General features: G+C 45.1%; 1 protein-coding gene across 1 annotated transcript in view; it reads left to right on the top strand.

Moving 5' to 3' along the window:
• The window catches only part of LOC311229257 (kalirin-like), a gene marked incomplete at its 5' end in the record, with an annotated part of 611,135 nt that extends 594,923 nt beyond the window's left edge, over positions 1 to 16,212 (top strand). Inside the window, 5 exon segments of the mRNA XM_084315324.1 lie at positions 218 to 296; positions 5,233 to 5,284; positions 5,390 to 5,538; positions 12,462 to 12,600; positions 15,268 to 16,212. Of these exon segments, the coding sequence (XP_084171450.1) occupies positions 218 to 296; positions 5,233 to 5,284; positions 5,390 to 5,538; positions 12,462 to 12,600; positions 15,268 to 15,825 (977 nt within the window).
• Between the last annotated feature and the right edge of the window lie 1,337 nt (positions 16,213 to 17,549).

Raw genomic sequence — 17,549 nt, 5'->3', positions numbered from 1 at the left:
CTAGCTTGTAGTTTAAAACACACACACACACACACACACGCACACACACGCACACACACACACACACACACACACACACACACACACACACACACACACACACACACACACACACACACACACACACACACACACACACACACACACACACACACAAAACTAGGGTTTAACTGAAGTTGCAGCTAACTAATCCCTCCCTCCTCCTCCTCCTCTTTAGACTCCAGCTATGATGGAACTGGTATTCAGTGGAAAGACAACTTTGACTCGACCTTTTCTGAGATCTGTGAGATTGGGAGGTAAGTTTATTTATAGGTGGTTGAAAGCCACTCACGAGATTTCTCGGAATTATATATATATATATATATTTTTTTTAGCGATCTGAAATCATATTGCATCACCCGAGCCTACCCGAGTATAGCCGAGCGGCGCCGGCGATCATTGTGGAAAAAAGCGCCCCCTGTCATCTCCCAGATGACATAAGGGATTTTGGAATGGACTCAATGAAAATGAATGGGGGAAAAAATCCGGTACTCCACATTTTCCAGTCCACTGATGCAGCCGGGGTTATCAGAGTTCATTCTGGATCCTCTGAAGGCCTCTGCATGCTACAGAAACTTCAAAGCAACTGCAACACAACATCGACAAAGCAACGGTGTTTTAGACACTATGCCTTTATGCTTCTGCAACATCGCCGCGCAAAGTTAGTTTAGGTTCGTGTTAACGTTAGATAATGTACAAAATAAACGTATTTCCGGTGATTTTAGACGTCGCTCTTTTATTTTGAAATCCCCCGACCGGAAGTGTTATAGTGTCTGTTGCTAGCAGCTTAACTTTCTGTGCTTTTCGAGCTAACGTTACCGTAACGTCATTAGTTTCCAATGGAGAGGACCTCGGCTCACATGCAGCTCAAACTACCTATTGGAATAAATTAATTGATTGATGTTTAACTTGTCCCTGTGTGTGTCCAGTCATTTCGACTAGCAAACGTTGTATTTAACGTTAAAGTTACCTCAGGATACCATTGTATTTAGTTGGTTAGCTATGTAGCTAATGTGGATAGCATTTTAAATAGCACCAATGCTAGCTGGCTGGCTACAGCTTTATTTACTCAATTATGGAGGCTTTTTAATCGTTAAGGTAAGAGAGGATTTGTCATGATCAACTGAAGGCGTATGCTATGGAACAATATGTGCTTGGGTTTTCAGAAAAAGGCCAGCTATGTGACGCTAATTATTTAGCATCAACGCTGGCTGGCTACAACAATGGCGGATGGTATTCTCTGCGAGACCAATATTATTCTATGACAGCCCCGCCCCCATTCGCTAACCAACCAATCACTGCTACGCAATATCAACGCAACGGTTGTTTAGGTTAGATTTTGGAGACATGTACGCAGCATCCTCGCAACACAGTCTACAAGACCCTAAACAACAACCGCGCTGAAATCGCGCTGATGTTGTGTTGAAGTTGCTTTGAAGTTGCTGTAGCATGTAGAGGCCTTGAGCCCCGCGGATCATGGAGTTCTACTGTATCGCGTTGGATCATACACTTATCGATTTTTTCGAATGGTGATCAGGAATTGGAATATACCAGTTGGATACCATCTGATGTCAGGTAAGGACTCTATGTTATCAGTGTTAGGATAATCAGAGTAAGTTTGATGAAGTTATAAGCTGTTTTGTGAAATGTCCTCTTTCGGTTTCACTGTAAAAGTCCAAGAGGAAATCAACGCGGCGATTATCCGTGCGCGGCTCGAATGTGCTTGCGTGCACGTATAATATTGATCATCTAGCGTTTATTTGAAAACGATTCAATTATGGCTATGTGTCTAATCTGCCCATCGCATTATCAAAGACTATTTTCCAGTCAGTGCTGTCAAGGCAGATTGGTTTTTTATCGCGTCGTTTCCGTTTCAGAGCATTTAGAAAAGCCCCCGTTTTGAAATAAAAAAACAGCCCATTCTGGGGCATTCTATGAATATCAACGTTGTGGAATATTCCAGTAAAAGACGATTTCATAGAATGCCCCAGAATGGGCTGTTTTTTTTATTTCAAAACGGGGGCTTTTCTAAATGCTCTGAAACGGAAACGACGCGATAAAAAACCAATCTGCCTTGACAGCACTGACTGGAAAATAGTCTTTGATAATGCGATGGGCAGATTAGACACATAGCCATAATTTAAAACATAGATTAGGCGATATTAACGTTAACATTGGCGCCGATGGTGGCATTCAGCGGGTAAAAAGGAAAACCCGGCGTGGCGCTCCTTTCACACACAGGAGGAGAAAGGCATTTGAATGTTGTTGTTTACATTAGGGATGAGCCCGAATATAAATATGAATTCGGGAAAGCACGGATAATGAGGTGGACAGATAGATAGATAGATATTTTATTACACAGATATTAATATATATTTTTGTATCTTATGAGCTACATTGACGTAGCACACTCTGCCTAGGCACACCATCTGTTCGTCTTCAAAAACTACCTGTAGGACTATTGTCAAACTACCTGTAGGACTGCTGTCAAAACTACCTGTAGGACTGCTGTCAAAACTACCTGTAAGACTATTGTCAAACTACCTGTAGGACTGCTGTCAAAACTACCTGTAGGACTGCTGTCAAAACTACCTGTAGGACCTGTAGGACTGCCCTGTTTCTTTGTTTGGACCCACGGAAATATTTGTAATCATATTTGGAAAGTAGCATGCTTCCCGCCTCTCCTCTCCTACGTTACGCAAAGAGCAGCCTTCAATTACGCCAATTCCATGAATATATATGTAGTATATATATATATTTATAGAGTTGTCATGGGTTGTCCTGGTATGAAAAATCGCAAATGCAGTTACTGGTAACGGAGGTACTGATGCACATCTAGATGCTTTTGTTCTCCAGACACACACCATTCCAAATATTATTACAAATATTTTCACATCTTCAAATCAAGAAAAAACAAACTACAGTAATACAAGTATCTCTTGACGGTGGACGTAATGTCCATGTCAGTTTAACGATCAGACACGGAGAACGAGGGTGGTCATTCCTCATATAGAAACAGCCCACGGATTTCATATAGGTTATTTATCATTCTTATATATTAATAATTCATTAGATGATGGACTTTGGATGGAAATAATCATGAATATGGGTCAATTTGTCAGAGACGTGAGCAAACACATATCGTGCAACGACCCGCCGGCGGGCCCTCTTTAGGATGATTTGCCCACCGTGCGACATGCCACTTTGCGAGCGTCTGACGGCTCGGGTCTGCATTTTTTATAAAAGATATAATATATAGAATTAAAACCCAATTTTTTGCTGTTCGAATCCCACCTCACTCGACAAAATCCGTTCAGCGGTTCTTACGTTACATGCCGATATGTCAGCCGTGTGACTTTGTACACAAGAGAGTCAGATTACCACCCCAGACTCCCGAGGCTCTGGAACTGTCAATCATTCGCCGATTGCGAGAATTATTGGACAGGCTTGTAGCCAATGAGTGTAGCTTTCCAATGATACCCCACCTGTGGTTGTGCGAATTAGGGATCTAGGTGAAAATCGATGAGCGAAAACAGGAAGTGAAGAACACACATAATGCATTACTGTCAATGAGGAAATGTAATACTGGAGAACTTTATTTTTTTTTTACACAAAATCGCTCTTAATCACCCATTTCTGAATGGATTTTTATAAAATTTGGACCTGTACTATATAAGACTTCAGGCTATGGACCCACCGTGTTTTCCAGCTCATACCAATTTCTTTGGATATTATTTATTTGGACTACTAGAGAAAAACGTCAGTACACAATTACAAGTACAACTCAATTTCAGCCCTATGTTACTCTATTTCATTAGTACTAAAATAGATTTTTCTTTATTGTGTAAGACAGCGGTTCTCAACACGGGTGCCGCAGAGGGCTGCCAGGGGTGCCTTGAGATTAAAAAAATAAAAAAATATATATATATTTTTTTTAATTCTTTTTGGATTACAGAAAAGTATCACTAAAGTGCTATCTGTTGCAGCTGCACTGTTTTCCATGAAAATACAATATTTGGATAAGTTTGACCATTTCTCAAAACACAGAAAAGGATCACCAAGTTACTCTGGATAAAAGAAAAATGTACAGACAACATTGAGACAAAGCTTCCTGACACATCTCCATCCAAACTCTTGGAAGAACTCATTGAAATCTCATCTGATACCACCTGGAGAGCTAGTTTCAGTGTGGTGCTGAGTACCAAGTATCTCATGATGCAGCAGTGTTGATACCATTCAGCACCACATATCTGTGTGAAGCTGGCTTTTCATCCATGACAGCTCTGAAAACAAAATATAGGGCCAAGTTGAGCCTTGAGGATGACATGTGTGTTGCCTTGTCAAAGATCTCCCCACGTATTGACCGTATTATTAGCCAGCAACAGACCTCGCATTGAGCTAGAAATGTCCACTGAGTGAACAAGTGCTTATTTTCTGTATTTATTAATATTTTTTGAGAAATGGTAACTTGGTGATTCTTTTCTGTATTTAAAAAAAATACATGATTTTCTGTTTTTGAGAAATGGTCAAACTTATCCAAATACGCTATTTTTATGGAGAACAGTGCAGATGCAACAGATAGCACTTTAGTGATCCTTTTCTGTATTAAAAAAAAATACATGATTTTCAGTTTTTGAGAAATGGTCACACTTATCCAAATATGCTATTTTTATGGAAAAGTTTGCAGCTGCAACAGATAGCACTTTAGTGATAATTTTCTGTAATTTTATTTAAAGAAATATACTATTTGATTTACTACTACAAGCAGTGTAATGTCAACAGTACTAAGCCATTTAGACCTGAAACACCTGTTAATAATGCATTATATAGCCTGCATATACACACAAATGTGTTTCCTGGTTTCTTAAATACAATATTTTTTTAAAGCAAGCACTTTTGTCATCATTGTAGCAAAAAAGACAGGACCGGAAAAGTCTTTATCGTATGTAGGGGTGCCCTGGAATATTTTATTGGACACAGTGGTGCCTTGGCAGCAGAAAGGTTGAGAACCCCTGGTGTAAGAGACTTCAGAATGTTATCTTTCAAAAGAAAGATAAGACTCTTTTATAAGACTCTCTCTCTCTCTCTCTCTCTCTCTCTCTCTCTCTCTCTCTCTCTCTCTCTCTCTCTCTCTCTCTCTCTCTCTCTCTCTCTCTCTCTCTCTCTCTCTCTCTCTCTCTCTCTCTCTTCCAGGGGAAGGTTTTCAGTGGTGAGGAAGTGTCTGAACAAGACGACCAAGAAGGAGGTATGTGATTCATTGACTGATTATCTCCAGGTTGAGGTGAAGTTTGTATGAATTATCTTCAGGTTGCCATGAAGTTTGTATTTAGTTTGTATTTATTATCTCCAGGTTGCCGTGAAGTTTGTGAGTAAGAAGATGCAGAAGAAGGAGCAGGTTGCTCACGAGGCCGACATCCTCCGCCACGTTCAGAACCACCAGTTGGTGGCGCTGCTGGACACCTACGAGACTCCTACTTCCTTAATGCTGGTCCTGGAGCTGTAAGTGTGACTAAAAGTATTCAGCAACTAATATAAAGTTTGACTTCTACTAGTTGGTCCTTGAGTACCTCTTACCCGTATACGATTTGTCCACCAGCGCCACTTTGGCGACCTCTAGCGGCTCGGGCGTGCATATTTTTTAATACGATATAGATCGAATTAAACCCCTATCTGTTGCCTGTCGATAGCCGTTTCAGGTAAAAAAAATAAAATAAAAACACTACACCAACACAGCAAATGACAGTGGATGAATAAATAAGAACTAAAGCTAATTGCATGGATGTATCTATAGTGGAATAGACTGTATTAATATTCCATATTTATACCGTCTTGTTGCACGCTCCTGGCCACCTGTTCAGCGCACGCACACACACACACGCGCGCGCGCGCGCACGTACTGTATAGTCTACGTGAGTAATGAATGAACAGTATAGCTTATATTATTCTAATGACTTGTTTTATTAGGAGATCACTGCGCTGCCCTATAGTAGTACAGTACGTACAGTACACATCTTAGCGTGACATCTCCACAGAGTCGGGCGTGAGCTGTGTGTGTGTGTGTGTGTGTGTGACGTGTGTGTGTGTGTGTGTGTGTGTGTGTGTGTGTGTGTGTGTGTGACGTGTGTGTGTGTGTGTGTGTGTGTGTGTGTGTGTGTGTGTGTGTGTGTGTGTGTGTGTGTGTGTGTGTGTGTGTGTGTGTGTGTGTGTGTGTGTGTGTGTGTGTGTGTGTGTGTGTGTGTGTGTGTGTGTGTGTGTGGGCGTGTGCGTCTGAGTCAGTCATGGTGGCGTCTTGACCCTGTGAATAATACACCATCTGTTTAAAAGTCAATGATTTGATTATGACTACCAATCTCATAATGCATCTCACCTCTTCTCAACAGCTTACAGAGGAAAAAGGAAGTAGGATTAGTTATTTCCTCTTAAAGTGGAAAGCGTGTGTGTCTCTCTATCGCTCTTTCTCTCTTTCTATCTCTCTCTCTGTCTCAACAAATCTATATTCATTACTTTGACTTACAGGATGTAGCGAAGGCTAGCCTTGTGAGAAAAGTGCACATGCATACACACACAAACACACACATGCATGCACGCACGCACACACACACACACCTACACACACACGCACACACACACACACACACACACACACACACACACACACACACACACACACACACACACACACACACACACACACACACACACACACACACACACACACACACACACACACACACACAGAGTTCAGAGGAGATATGAGAGAGAGAGAGAGAGAGAGAGAGAGAGGGGTGGGGTGTAGAAGGAGAGAGAGATGGGGTGTAGAAGGAGAGAGAGATGGGGTGTAGAAGGAGAGAGAGAGAGATGGAGAGAGAAAGGGAGAAAGAAAGAGAAGAGTAGTGACAGAGAGAGGGAGAGAGAGGTTGAACAGAAAGGGCTGGTATTAAACGTGGTAGTGAAGTGTTTTGCTGCAGGATTCCTGCTGACTTGTCGTACAGTTAGTTTCAGCATGAAATCGTTTTCTGGGAATGTTGCACAAAGTGAAATTAGGGAAGTTACTAACAGAAATTACTGGATGTACAAGAAACGGCAATGAGAGCATTTACCTACCAGGAAATAACACAGTAACACTAACACACACACACACACACACACACACACACACACACACACACACACACACCAGGCCCTCTGCTCTGCTTCGTGTGCACATTTCGTATGGCATGGACACTAATTCACATATACTTATTAACCTTGGCCAGGGTCCAGCTTACATGTTTTAATAAATATTCATTCATTATTACTTGGTCTCAAGTCTAAACCCCTGACCTGGACCTGCTACCACCGTCCACTAGCTTGTAATCATTGACGGTTTAAAAAGCCACAATGAGGTGTTACTTCAAACTGTCCATGTGTGTCAAGCACTCTAGGCCTAACAAAAATAATGGTTGGTTTCAGGTTGCCGACCGACCCTGCCGATTTAGGTGCGACCCAATATATTTTATGAGTTTAAAAAAAAAATTATATATTAAAAAAAAAAAAAATCCGTTTTTTTTTTTTTTTTTTAGAATAAAGTTTCATAGAAATCTTAGTCAAACATTTAGTATTATGGATATTAAACATGCTGGCAGAGTACATGCATCCATGTTGTTGTGAACATTTTAACCCTTTCACTGCCACACGACAGCCGGTTAACCCTTTCACTGTGACAATACAGAAGGTTAGCCCTTTACTATCACACAACCGACGGCGATGCTCCATCATTAGCATCATTAGCTCCGCGGTTGTGTGATAGTAAAGGGCTAACCTTCTGTCGTGTGGCAGTGAAAGGGTTAATTAAATAAAGAAATTCCCTATCCATAGTCGCCGTGGGAAAGAATAAAAAAAAAAATAAATAATAATAATTCCCTACCTACCCATGGCCAAACTGACAACCAACCTGAAACCAACTATTATTTTTGTTAGGCCCTAGGAGCTCCGCTTTCTGCCCCGGAGCATCAGTGCTGCGTGGCAGGAGTTACTACTCATGTTACAGAGCTGTATGAGATAGAATCATACACAAGTTATACTGTGTCATTTGCCCCATGGAACAAATGTATGATGAAGAGGGAAGTGGGTTACTGACAGATTGTGTGTGTGTGTGTGTGTGTGTGTGTGTGTGTGTGTGTGTGTGTGTGTGTGTGTGTGTGTGTGTGTGTGTGTGTGTGTGTGTGTGTGTGTGTGTGTGTGTGTGTGTGTGTGTGTGTGTGTGTGTGTGTGTGTGTGTGTGTGTGTGTGTGTGTGTGTGTGTGTGTGTGCGCGCGCGCGCGCTGCGGCAGGTGGCCAGGAGCGCAACAAGACGGTATAAATGTGGAATATTAATACAGTCTATTCCACTATAGGTATATAGTGTGCTGTGTGATGACAATACATTTGAATCGAATCTAATTTTGATCCGTCGCAAAGTGCTTCCTCACTACCTGTTGAATACAGGACATGCCGAACCTGTTTTTGCCCACGGCATTATGATGTGCTGGAGAGGCGTGTCTGTATGCAAATTAAGTAAACGGGAACGCACGTTCAAGTCAATGAGTGACGTATCTCATTCAGGGCATCGCAGCTGTGATCATTTTGATGAGTTATAGTGAATAAAAGAAATAACGATGAAAACCGACTATACTCGGGTTTTCGGGGGTCCTGGCGCTCAACGCATGGCGAGATAACCCGACTATCATCGGGTCTGGCACTGATTGAGTTCAAATGTATTATGTCATCATACAGCACACTATAGCTATAGTGGAATAGACTGTATTAATATTACATATTTATACCGTCTTGTTGCGCTCCTGGCCACCTGCCTCAGCGCACACACATTCAGCACTTTCTTGAGATCATCAAGTGTACAAAACATCTAAGCAAATGGGCGGCTTTGTAGCGCAGTGGAGAATGCACTCACCTACCACCGCAGAGACTCTGGGATCGAATCCAGCTGTCAGCGGTGCCTCCGGCTTGGTCAGTCGTCCCTACTAACACAATTGGCGGTGTTAGCGGGTGGGAAGCCAGTGGGGTATGTGGTCGTTGTAAACTGCGGTTCCTACTGGTCGGTCGGGGCGCCTGTTCAGCAGGGAGGGGATCGGGGGGGGAAATAGCGTGAACCTCCTCACGCGTTACATTCCCCCAGTGAGAGTCCTCGCCGTCAGGTGAAAAGAAGCGGCTGGCTGACTCTACATGTATCGGAGGAGGCATGTGGTAGTTCTACACCCTCCCTAGGCCGACAGTGGGACAGTGCGTGCAACGACCAGGAAGGGAATTGGCATAACGACTAAATTGGGATGTGTGAGGTTTTGTCCGTTGCTCACCTACTCGCTCTGTTCCTTTAAGCCTACTCGCTCTGTTCCTTTAGTTTTCTGTTAATCAATTGCATTCTCCTCACCTCACTAGCCCCCACCCTCGCGTTCGTTTGCTCTTCAGCAGCCACACCCTTGGACTACCTGTCATTATGTGTTTGATTGGTCTGGTGCCGAACACACACTTCTAGTTCAAGTATCAATTACCTTCACGCACCTGATGTTTATCCTAATTAGTTCCCCTGTGGGCTTTAAGTACCTCGCTCTTCCCCTCTGTCCCTTGTCGGGTCGTCCCGTATCATTCCGTATCATATCTCTATCACCAAGACTCCTTCGGGAGGTTCTCTGTCTGTTATGCTGTTTTCATCTCTGGCGTTAGATGCGCTCTAGCCTTCGCCTCCTGTCGCCGTTTGCCTGGAAGGAGACACTGGATTGCGCTCTCTAAACTTCCACGGGAGGTATTCCAGTGTTCCACTTCAGACCTCCGCGCAGCAGACGTCCAGACGCGCATCCAGACCTAGAGGCTCTCTAAACCTCTACGGGAGGTATTCCGGTGTTCCACTCCAGACCTCCGCGCAGCAGATGCGCTCTCCGTACCGGCACGTACTCAAAGCAGACGCGCACCATCCAGACCTCCGAGCCTGGCGCGCTCTTCCGCGCAGACGCGCTCTTCACTCCAGACGCGCATTCAGACGCACTCCAGATGCGTCCTCCGTACCGGCGCGTACTCCAAGCAGTCGCGCACCACTCAGACCTCCGCGCCAGATGCGCCCTCCGTACCGGCGCTTACTCCAAGCAGTCGCGCACCACTCAGACCTCCGCGTGGACAACCCGTTCCCCGTGGCGACGCGCTCGCCCTGTTGATCCTGCTCTCTTTACGCACTTTGTCAGACTGTCACTCACCCAGTGTCAGCTTTTTGGACTGTTCATTGGGATAATATTTGCTTTAACATCGCTCACTGTGTGTATTCACACCGAAGATATTATCACTTGGATTATTGTTTGGACTTCGCTGACTGTGTGTATTCACACCGAAGATACTGTCACTTGGATTATTATTGGGACTTCGCTCACAGTGTTTATTTGCACCGAAGATTCTATCACGTGGATTTATGTTTGGGACGTTACTCACAGTGTGTATTTACACCGAAGATTCAGTCACTTGGATTACTCTGTTTTGGGACAAGTCACTACTCCTGTCACCTGCTCTGTTCCCCACTGTACTCTGAGCTAACCCGCTCCCTCTCTCCCTCTCGGTCCCGTTTACCACCTCGGAGATCTGCCGAGAGAAATCTGCAGAGCGGCTCTGACGTCCACCGTCTGCTTCCTCAGACGAACCATCCCGGGAGAAGCTGCAGAGCAGCAACATTCATTAATGCTTGTATCCCAGGCTTTGTCTGTTTTCTCTGTCCCAGTATGCAGCTCCAGCCCTCGCCCTGTTCCAAGGCCTTACCCTGTTTTCTCTGTCCCAGTATGCAGCTCCAGCCCTCGCCCTGTTCCAAGGCCTTACCCTGTTTTCTCTGTCCCAGTATGCAGCTCCAGCCCTCGCCCTGTTCCAAGGCCTTACCCTGTTTTCTCCAGTCCTCCCTGTCCATTCCGTCCAGTCCGTCTAGTCCTCCTAGTCCTCCCTGTCTAGTCCTTCCAGTCCTCCCTCTCCCCAGCCCGCCTCCGCGGGCCTCTGTCCCTGTTTCCCCACTCTAGTCCTCCTAGTCCTCCCTGTCCAGTCCTCCTAGTCCTCCCTTTTCCTGCCTTGTCCCTTGCCCCGGCCCTGTTTCCGTTAGCCTTCCCTTAGCCTTCCCCTTAGCCAGCTCGCCTCTTAAAGGCACTGTGCCTTTTCCCTGTCTTGTTATCCAGTAATTTGTGTTCTCCCTTAAAGGGACAGTGCCATTTTCTGTGTGTTTCAATAAATGCCCAGTTCTTGGCTTACTCTCATACCTGTCTTGTGTTGTGCGATTGGGGTCGGTTACAAACCATAACAGGATGGGAGCAAAAATACAGTAAAAGTGAGAACAAAAAAATATTAGAATATTTTTTTATAAAATTTAAGCAAATTAATAAAGGGCAGTTGATTTACAGGGTTTTTTGTAGATACAGTACTGGATTTTGCCCTCCGGACACCTGCAATTTGAAATATGAATATAGAATAAAGAATATCAGGCCTATAAATTACCTTATTATGGCCAATTCACACATCTATGGATCAGGCCAAATCTCCTCTTCCCAATGGCAGAGTTCAATCTGGATTTAGTACCACCAGGCGCCCCTGACAGGGCAGCAAAAACCGTGAATGAAATCTACTGACTAAGTACAGTTATTGTTTTGTAATGTAAATAGCTCTGCCATTTTTGTTTCTCCACTGGCTCTTACAATGTATACAATAAACAATGTCCAAAAATGTAAATAAAACCAACAATAAATAATAAATCCTGCTCTTGAGCGCTCCTAAATCCTGCTCCTCAGCGCTCCTAAATCCTGCTCCTCAGCGCTCCTAAATCCTGCTCCTCAGCGCTCCTAAATCCTGCTCCTCAGCGCTCCTAAATCCTGCTCCTCAGCGCTCCTAAATCCTGCTCTTGAGCGCTCCTAAATCCTGCTCCTCAGCGCTCCTAAATCCTGCTCTTCAGCGCTCCTAAATCCTGCTCCTCAGCGCTCCTAAATCCTGCTCCTCAGCGCTCCTAAATCCTGCTCCTCAGCGCTCCTAAATCCTGCTCCTCAGCGCTCCTAAATCCTGCTCCTCAGCGCTCCTAAATCCTGCTCCTCAGCGCTCCTAAATCCTGCTCCTCAGCGCTCCTAAATCCTGCTCTTCAGCGCTCCTAAATCCTGCTCCTCAGCGCTCCTAAATCCTGCTCTTCAGCGCTCCTAAATCCTGCTCCTCAGCGCTCCTAAATCCTGCTCCTCAGCGCTCCTAAATCCTGCTCTTCAGCGCTCCTAAATCCTGCTCTTAGCTAAGAGCCAATCCCTGAGAAGGGAACGTTCGTAAATCTCAAAATCTGCCCCTAAAAGGTCTTAAGTGGAGCTACTGTACAACAAAAACTGTTCTTGACTTTTGTCTTAAGTCCGTTGGTGAATGAGACCCAATGACCTCACAAGACCTGTGTGTTTCAGGCTGGAGGACGGCCGTCTCCTGGACTACCTGGTGGCCCACGATGAGTTGATGGAGGAGAAGGTGGCGTTCTTCATCCGAGACACGCTGGAGGCTCTGCAGCACCTGCACACCTGCCGCGTGGCTCACCTGGACCTGAAGGTCAGTCAGTGTGTGTGTGTGTGGTGGCGAGGCTCTGTTGGATCTGTTTTTAGAAGTAGAAGTAGAAGAGTAGAACGATTTATTGTCATTGCACAATACAGTACAACGAGATTGGTTCGTGCAGCACCTAAAACCACGATACCTACATACCCACTCTACCACACAACACATCCATGATGTACCTATAGACACACTACCATACACACATGTGTTGTACCCACTCTACCACACCACACATCCATGATGTACCTATAGACACACTACCATACACACATGTGTTGTACCCACTCTACCACACAACACATCCATGATGTACCTATAGACACACTACCATACACACATGTGTTGTACCCACTCTACCACACCACACATCCATGATGTACCTATAGACACACTACCATACACACATGTGTTGTACCCACTCTACCACACAACACATCCATGATGTACCTATAGACACACTACCATACACACATGTGTTGTACCCACTCTACCACACAACACATCCATGATGTACCTATAGACACACTACCATACACACATGTGTTGTACCCACTCTACCACACAACACATCCATGATGTACCTATAGACACACTACCATACATACATGTGTTGTACCCACTCTACCACACAACACATCCATGATGTACCTATAGACACACTACCATACACACATGTGTTGTACCCACTCTACCACACAACACATCTATGATGTACCTATAGACACACTACCATACACACATGTGTTGTACCCACTCTACCACACAACACATCCATGATGTACCTATAGACACACTACCATACACACATGTGTTGTACCCACTCTACCACACAACACATCCATTATGTACCTATAGACACACTACCATACACACATGTGTTGTACCCACTCTACCACACCACTCATACCCACACTCACTGACTCACCACCAGTGATGCCAGTAACGCGTTATTGTAATCTGATTACTTTTCCCCGAAAATAGTAATCTAACGCGTTAATCTTTAAAAGCCAGTAATCTGATTGCAGTTACTTGTCCAAGTGGCTGTGCGTTACTATTTCGTTACTATCTCATCATAAATTCATAATGCAGGCGGAATGCAGTATTTTATTTCGTTTTCGACAGTCAAAAATACATTTTGAGCTGTTTTTCTTATTTGGGAGTGACGTTGTGTGGCAGTGAAAGGGTTAAATATAAGAATGTGTCCCGCGGCGTGACTGGACCCTCTGTCTGTGAGTGACTCTGCTTTGGTCCAATCACATTCCCCATCCACAGTCTGCGAATCAGAGGCAGAGTAGGGCGGGTCTTCACAGCACGTCATGTGACATATGCGCCAATCGTGTGACAGCAGGGCTCCGTCGTCCGGAGAATTCCACCCCAAAACGCTTGGCAAAAACGGAGGAAACAAAATACTGTCTACCGCTAAAAACAGCACATCCAATTGCATTGAAAGCATCTGGAATCACAACACTAGCCGACGCTTCGACTAGGTACAGGAGGGTTGATGGTGGCAGAGCAAAAGCTCTTATTTGCCAGATTTACAGTTAATTTACATGTTAAAGAGAGACTGATTGTATGTTTATAGAGAGACATTTATAAAAACAATTTAATAGTTACAGTTGATATAATTGAATAGTTCAGCCTGCATTTGTTAGATGTGATACACTGGTTTTGTAAAACCACTGGCTGGCTGCTCTAATGCTGTGAGCATCATAGACTGTTGCTTTACCATACTTGATGGTACAGAAGCTGAAGCACTAGTTTAACAATTTACGTTATGTGCAGAGAAACAAGTTAAAAACTATTTATGCACTTTCAATAAAGCGTTTAAAAAGAAACTGTTGGGGGAACGACAACGACTTCGTAACCTAGTTACTTTCAAAGTAACTAAGTTACTCTGATAATCAAGTAATCAGTAAAGTAACTTAGATTACTTTTTAAAGGAGTAATCAGTAATCAGTAATCAGATTACTTTTACAAGTAATCTGTGGCATCACTGCTCACCACACATTCCTGCACCCACTCAGACCCTCTGCTACATATGATGCACTTATTCACAGGAACAAGGTTTTTAAAAAAGCATTGAAAAATCATCACAGCAGAAAAAAAAAACATTTCACATCGGCGAAAAATATTGCACATTAACGAATACCATTTTTGTCCCAACATCTGTCATATTGCACATACAAGTATATATTATAGTGAGGTAGGTGTACTCTCTTATAGAGTCCACCCATCCACCCACCCACCCACCCAATCAACCCACATTTCCATCCATCCACCCATCCCTTGCTTCCTTCCCTTACTCCTTCCTCCCATAATCCATTCATCTATCCATCCATCCACCCATCCCTTGCTTCCTTTCTTCCTTCCCTTCCTCCTTCCTCCCATAATCCATTCATCTATCCATCCATCCACCCATCCATCCATAATGCCTTCCTTCCTTCCCTCCCTCGCACCCACCTTTTCATCATTATTTCCTTCCTTTCTTCCTTCCCTCCTTCCCTTCCTCCCATGATCCATCAACCCACCCCTCCATCCAACCATCATTCCCTCCACCCCTCCCTCCCTCCACCCCTCCCTCCCTCCCTCCCCCCCTCCCTCCCTCCCTCCCTCCCTCCCTCCCTCCCTCCCTCAGTGTAATCTCTCCTATCTTCCTCTCCTCAGCCAGAGAACATCCTGTTGGACCTCCACTCTCCCATCCCCTGCATTAAGCTCGTGGACCTCGGCGACGCTGTCCAAGTCTCCGCCCACCGCCGCTACGTCCACCTGTTGCTAGGCAACCCCGAGTTCGCCGCGCCCGAGCTCATCCAGGGCACGCCTGTCTCCGTGGCGACCGATGTGTGGAGCGTGGGCGTGCTGGTCTACGTGACGCTCAGCGGGGTGTCTCCATTCCTGGACGAGTCGCCCGAGGAGACCTGCGTCAACGTCTGCCGGCTGGACTTCTGCTTCCCGGAGGACTTCTTCAGGGACGTGAGCCAAGCGGCCAAGGACTTTGTGTCCTCCGCTCTCCAGCTGGACCCCAGGAAGAGGCCCAGCACCACTTCCTGTCTGCAGCACCCGTGGGTGGGCCGGGGGGGAGCGCACGGCGGGGAGTACTCCAAAACGCCGTTGGACACGGCGCGGTTGGCGGCGTTTATGGACCGACGCAGGCAGCTCCATGACATCAGGCCGGTCACCAATATCAAAGGCCTGGTGAGCAGCAGTCTGGGCAACACTCTGTGAGCGGGCGGCACACTTCCTGTTGGCTGCTGGGGGAATAATAATAATAATCAGGCCAGTAGGACTGAAGACTTGGTTTGGAGCTGCAGTGGAAAACTAACGGTCATCAGATGGTTGAAATGAAACTGGTCCTGGAGGTCGTAAAGGTCCCTCATCTCAACCAGAATGATCTAAATAATCTCCTGACCTCCTGACCGTCAGGGAATGAAAGCCTGATCGACATCAACCAACATGGCAGCGGTGGATTCAAATTAAATGGATCCTGTGACCACTAGGAGGCGCCATCGTGTCCAGACTAGAGTTAGTCACATAGTTCACTGTGAACATGTGTAGAGAGATAGGAGACACACAGGAGTTGACAGTGATGTGTTGAACCTATAAGCCCACGGAGAGGCCCCTCCATTGGATTCTCTTGCTGATTCAAATATTGAAAAGCTTTTGGCATGAACAGGTTGTATTATCCCATATAATTAAAGTGTATTAGAATTGACGTTCCATCATCAGCAAGTAAACATCAATTTCTGTATAAATGTTGGTTTGACTGAATTGAAAGTAAATGTATCTGAACCCTGGATCCCAGTTCCTGTGTCCAACATCAGAGAACTCGGTCACATGCCTTTAAACTCAAAATAAGAAATAAGGAGGTCCCATATTTACCAAACCCAGACTGTTCCCTGGCTGTCAGATAATACTGCTTAAAAAAGCTGAACTGAACTGAGCAGAAATGAACACATTGGAGCGTATGGAGCTGAAGCAATGTGACAGCTGAACTGTGCTGTATTGACCTTGAACTTTAGTTGCTGAGCTGCATTGGAGGAGAGCTAACATGGAGGATGAACAGGTGTGTACTGGCCTTCATGCGTAGGAGAGCTAACATGGGGGATTGAACAGTTCTGTACTGGCCTTCATGCGTAGGAGAGCTAACGTGGAGGATTGAACAGTTCTGTACTGGCCTTCATGTGTAGGAGAGCTAACATGGGGGATTGAACAGTTCTGTACTGGCCTTCATGCGTAGGAGAGCTAACGTGGAGGATTGAACAGTTCTGTACTGGCCTTCATGTGTAGGAGAGCTAACATGGAGGATTGAACAGTTCTGTACTGGCCTTCATGCGTAGGAGAGCTAACGTGGAGGATGAACAGGTGTGTACTGGCCTTCATGTGTAGGAGAGCTAACATGGGGGATTGAACAGTTCTGTACTGGCCTTCATGCGTAGGAGAGCTAACGTGGAGGATTGAACAGTTCTGTACTGGCCTTCATGTGTAGGAGAGCTAACATGGAGGATGAACAGTTCTGTACTGGCCTTCATGCGTAGGAGAGCTAACATGGAGGATGAACAGTTCTGTACTGGCCTTCATGCGTAGGAGAGCTAACATGGAGGATGAACAGTTCTGTACTGGCCTTCATGCGTAGGAGAGCTAACATGGAGGATGAACAGTTCTGTACTGGCCTTCATGCGTAGGAGAGCTAACATGGATGATTGAACAGTTGTGTACTGGCCTGCCGCCTACACGTACCTGATGATCACTACTACTGTGCTAAACTATAGACTGGACTACACTGAACTGAACTGAGCTGAACAGAACCATCTTGAACTGAACTGAGCTGAACTGAGCTGAACTTAACAGAACCAGGTTGAACTGAACTGGACTAAACTGCACGTAGACATCGTTTGATCAAATGTCACCCGCCTTTGGAGACTCTTGTTTTAGTGATTGATTGTCAAAAT

This window comes from Notolepis coatsorum (assembly GCF_963971535.1).
Source record: "Notolepis coatsorum genome assembly, chromosome: 5".
Taxonomy (NCBI): Eukaryota; Metazoa; Chordata; class Actinopteri; order Aulopiformes; family Paralepididae; genus Notolepis; species Notolepis coatsorum.
This window is presented reverse-complemented; position numbering and strand designations above follow the sequence as displayed.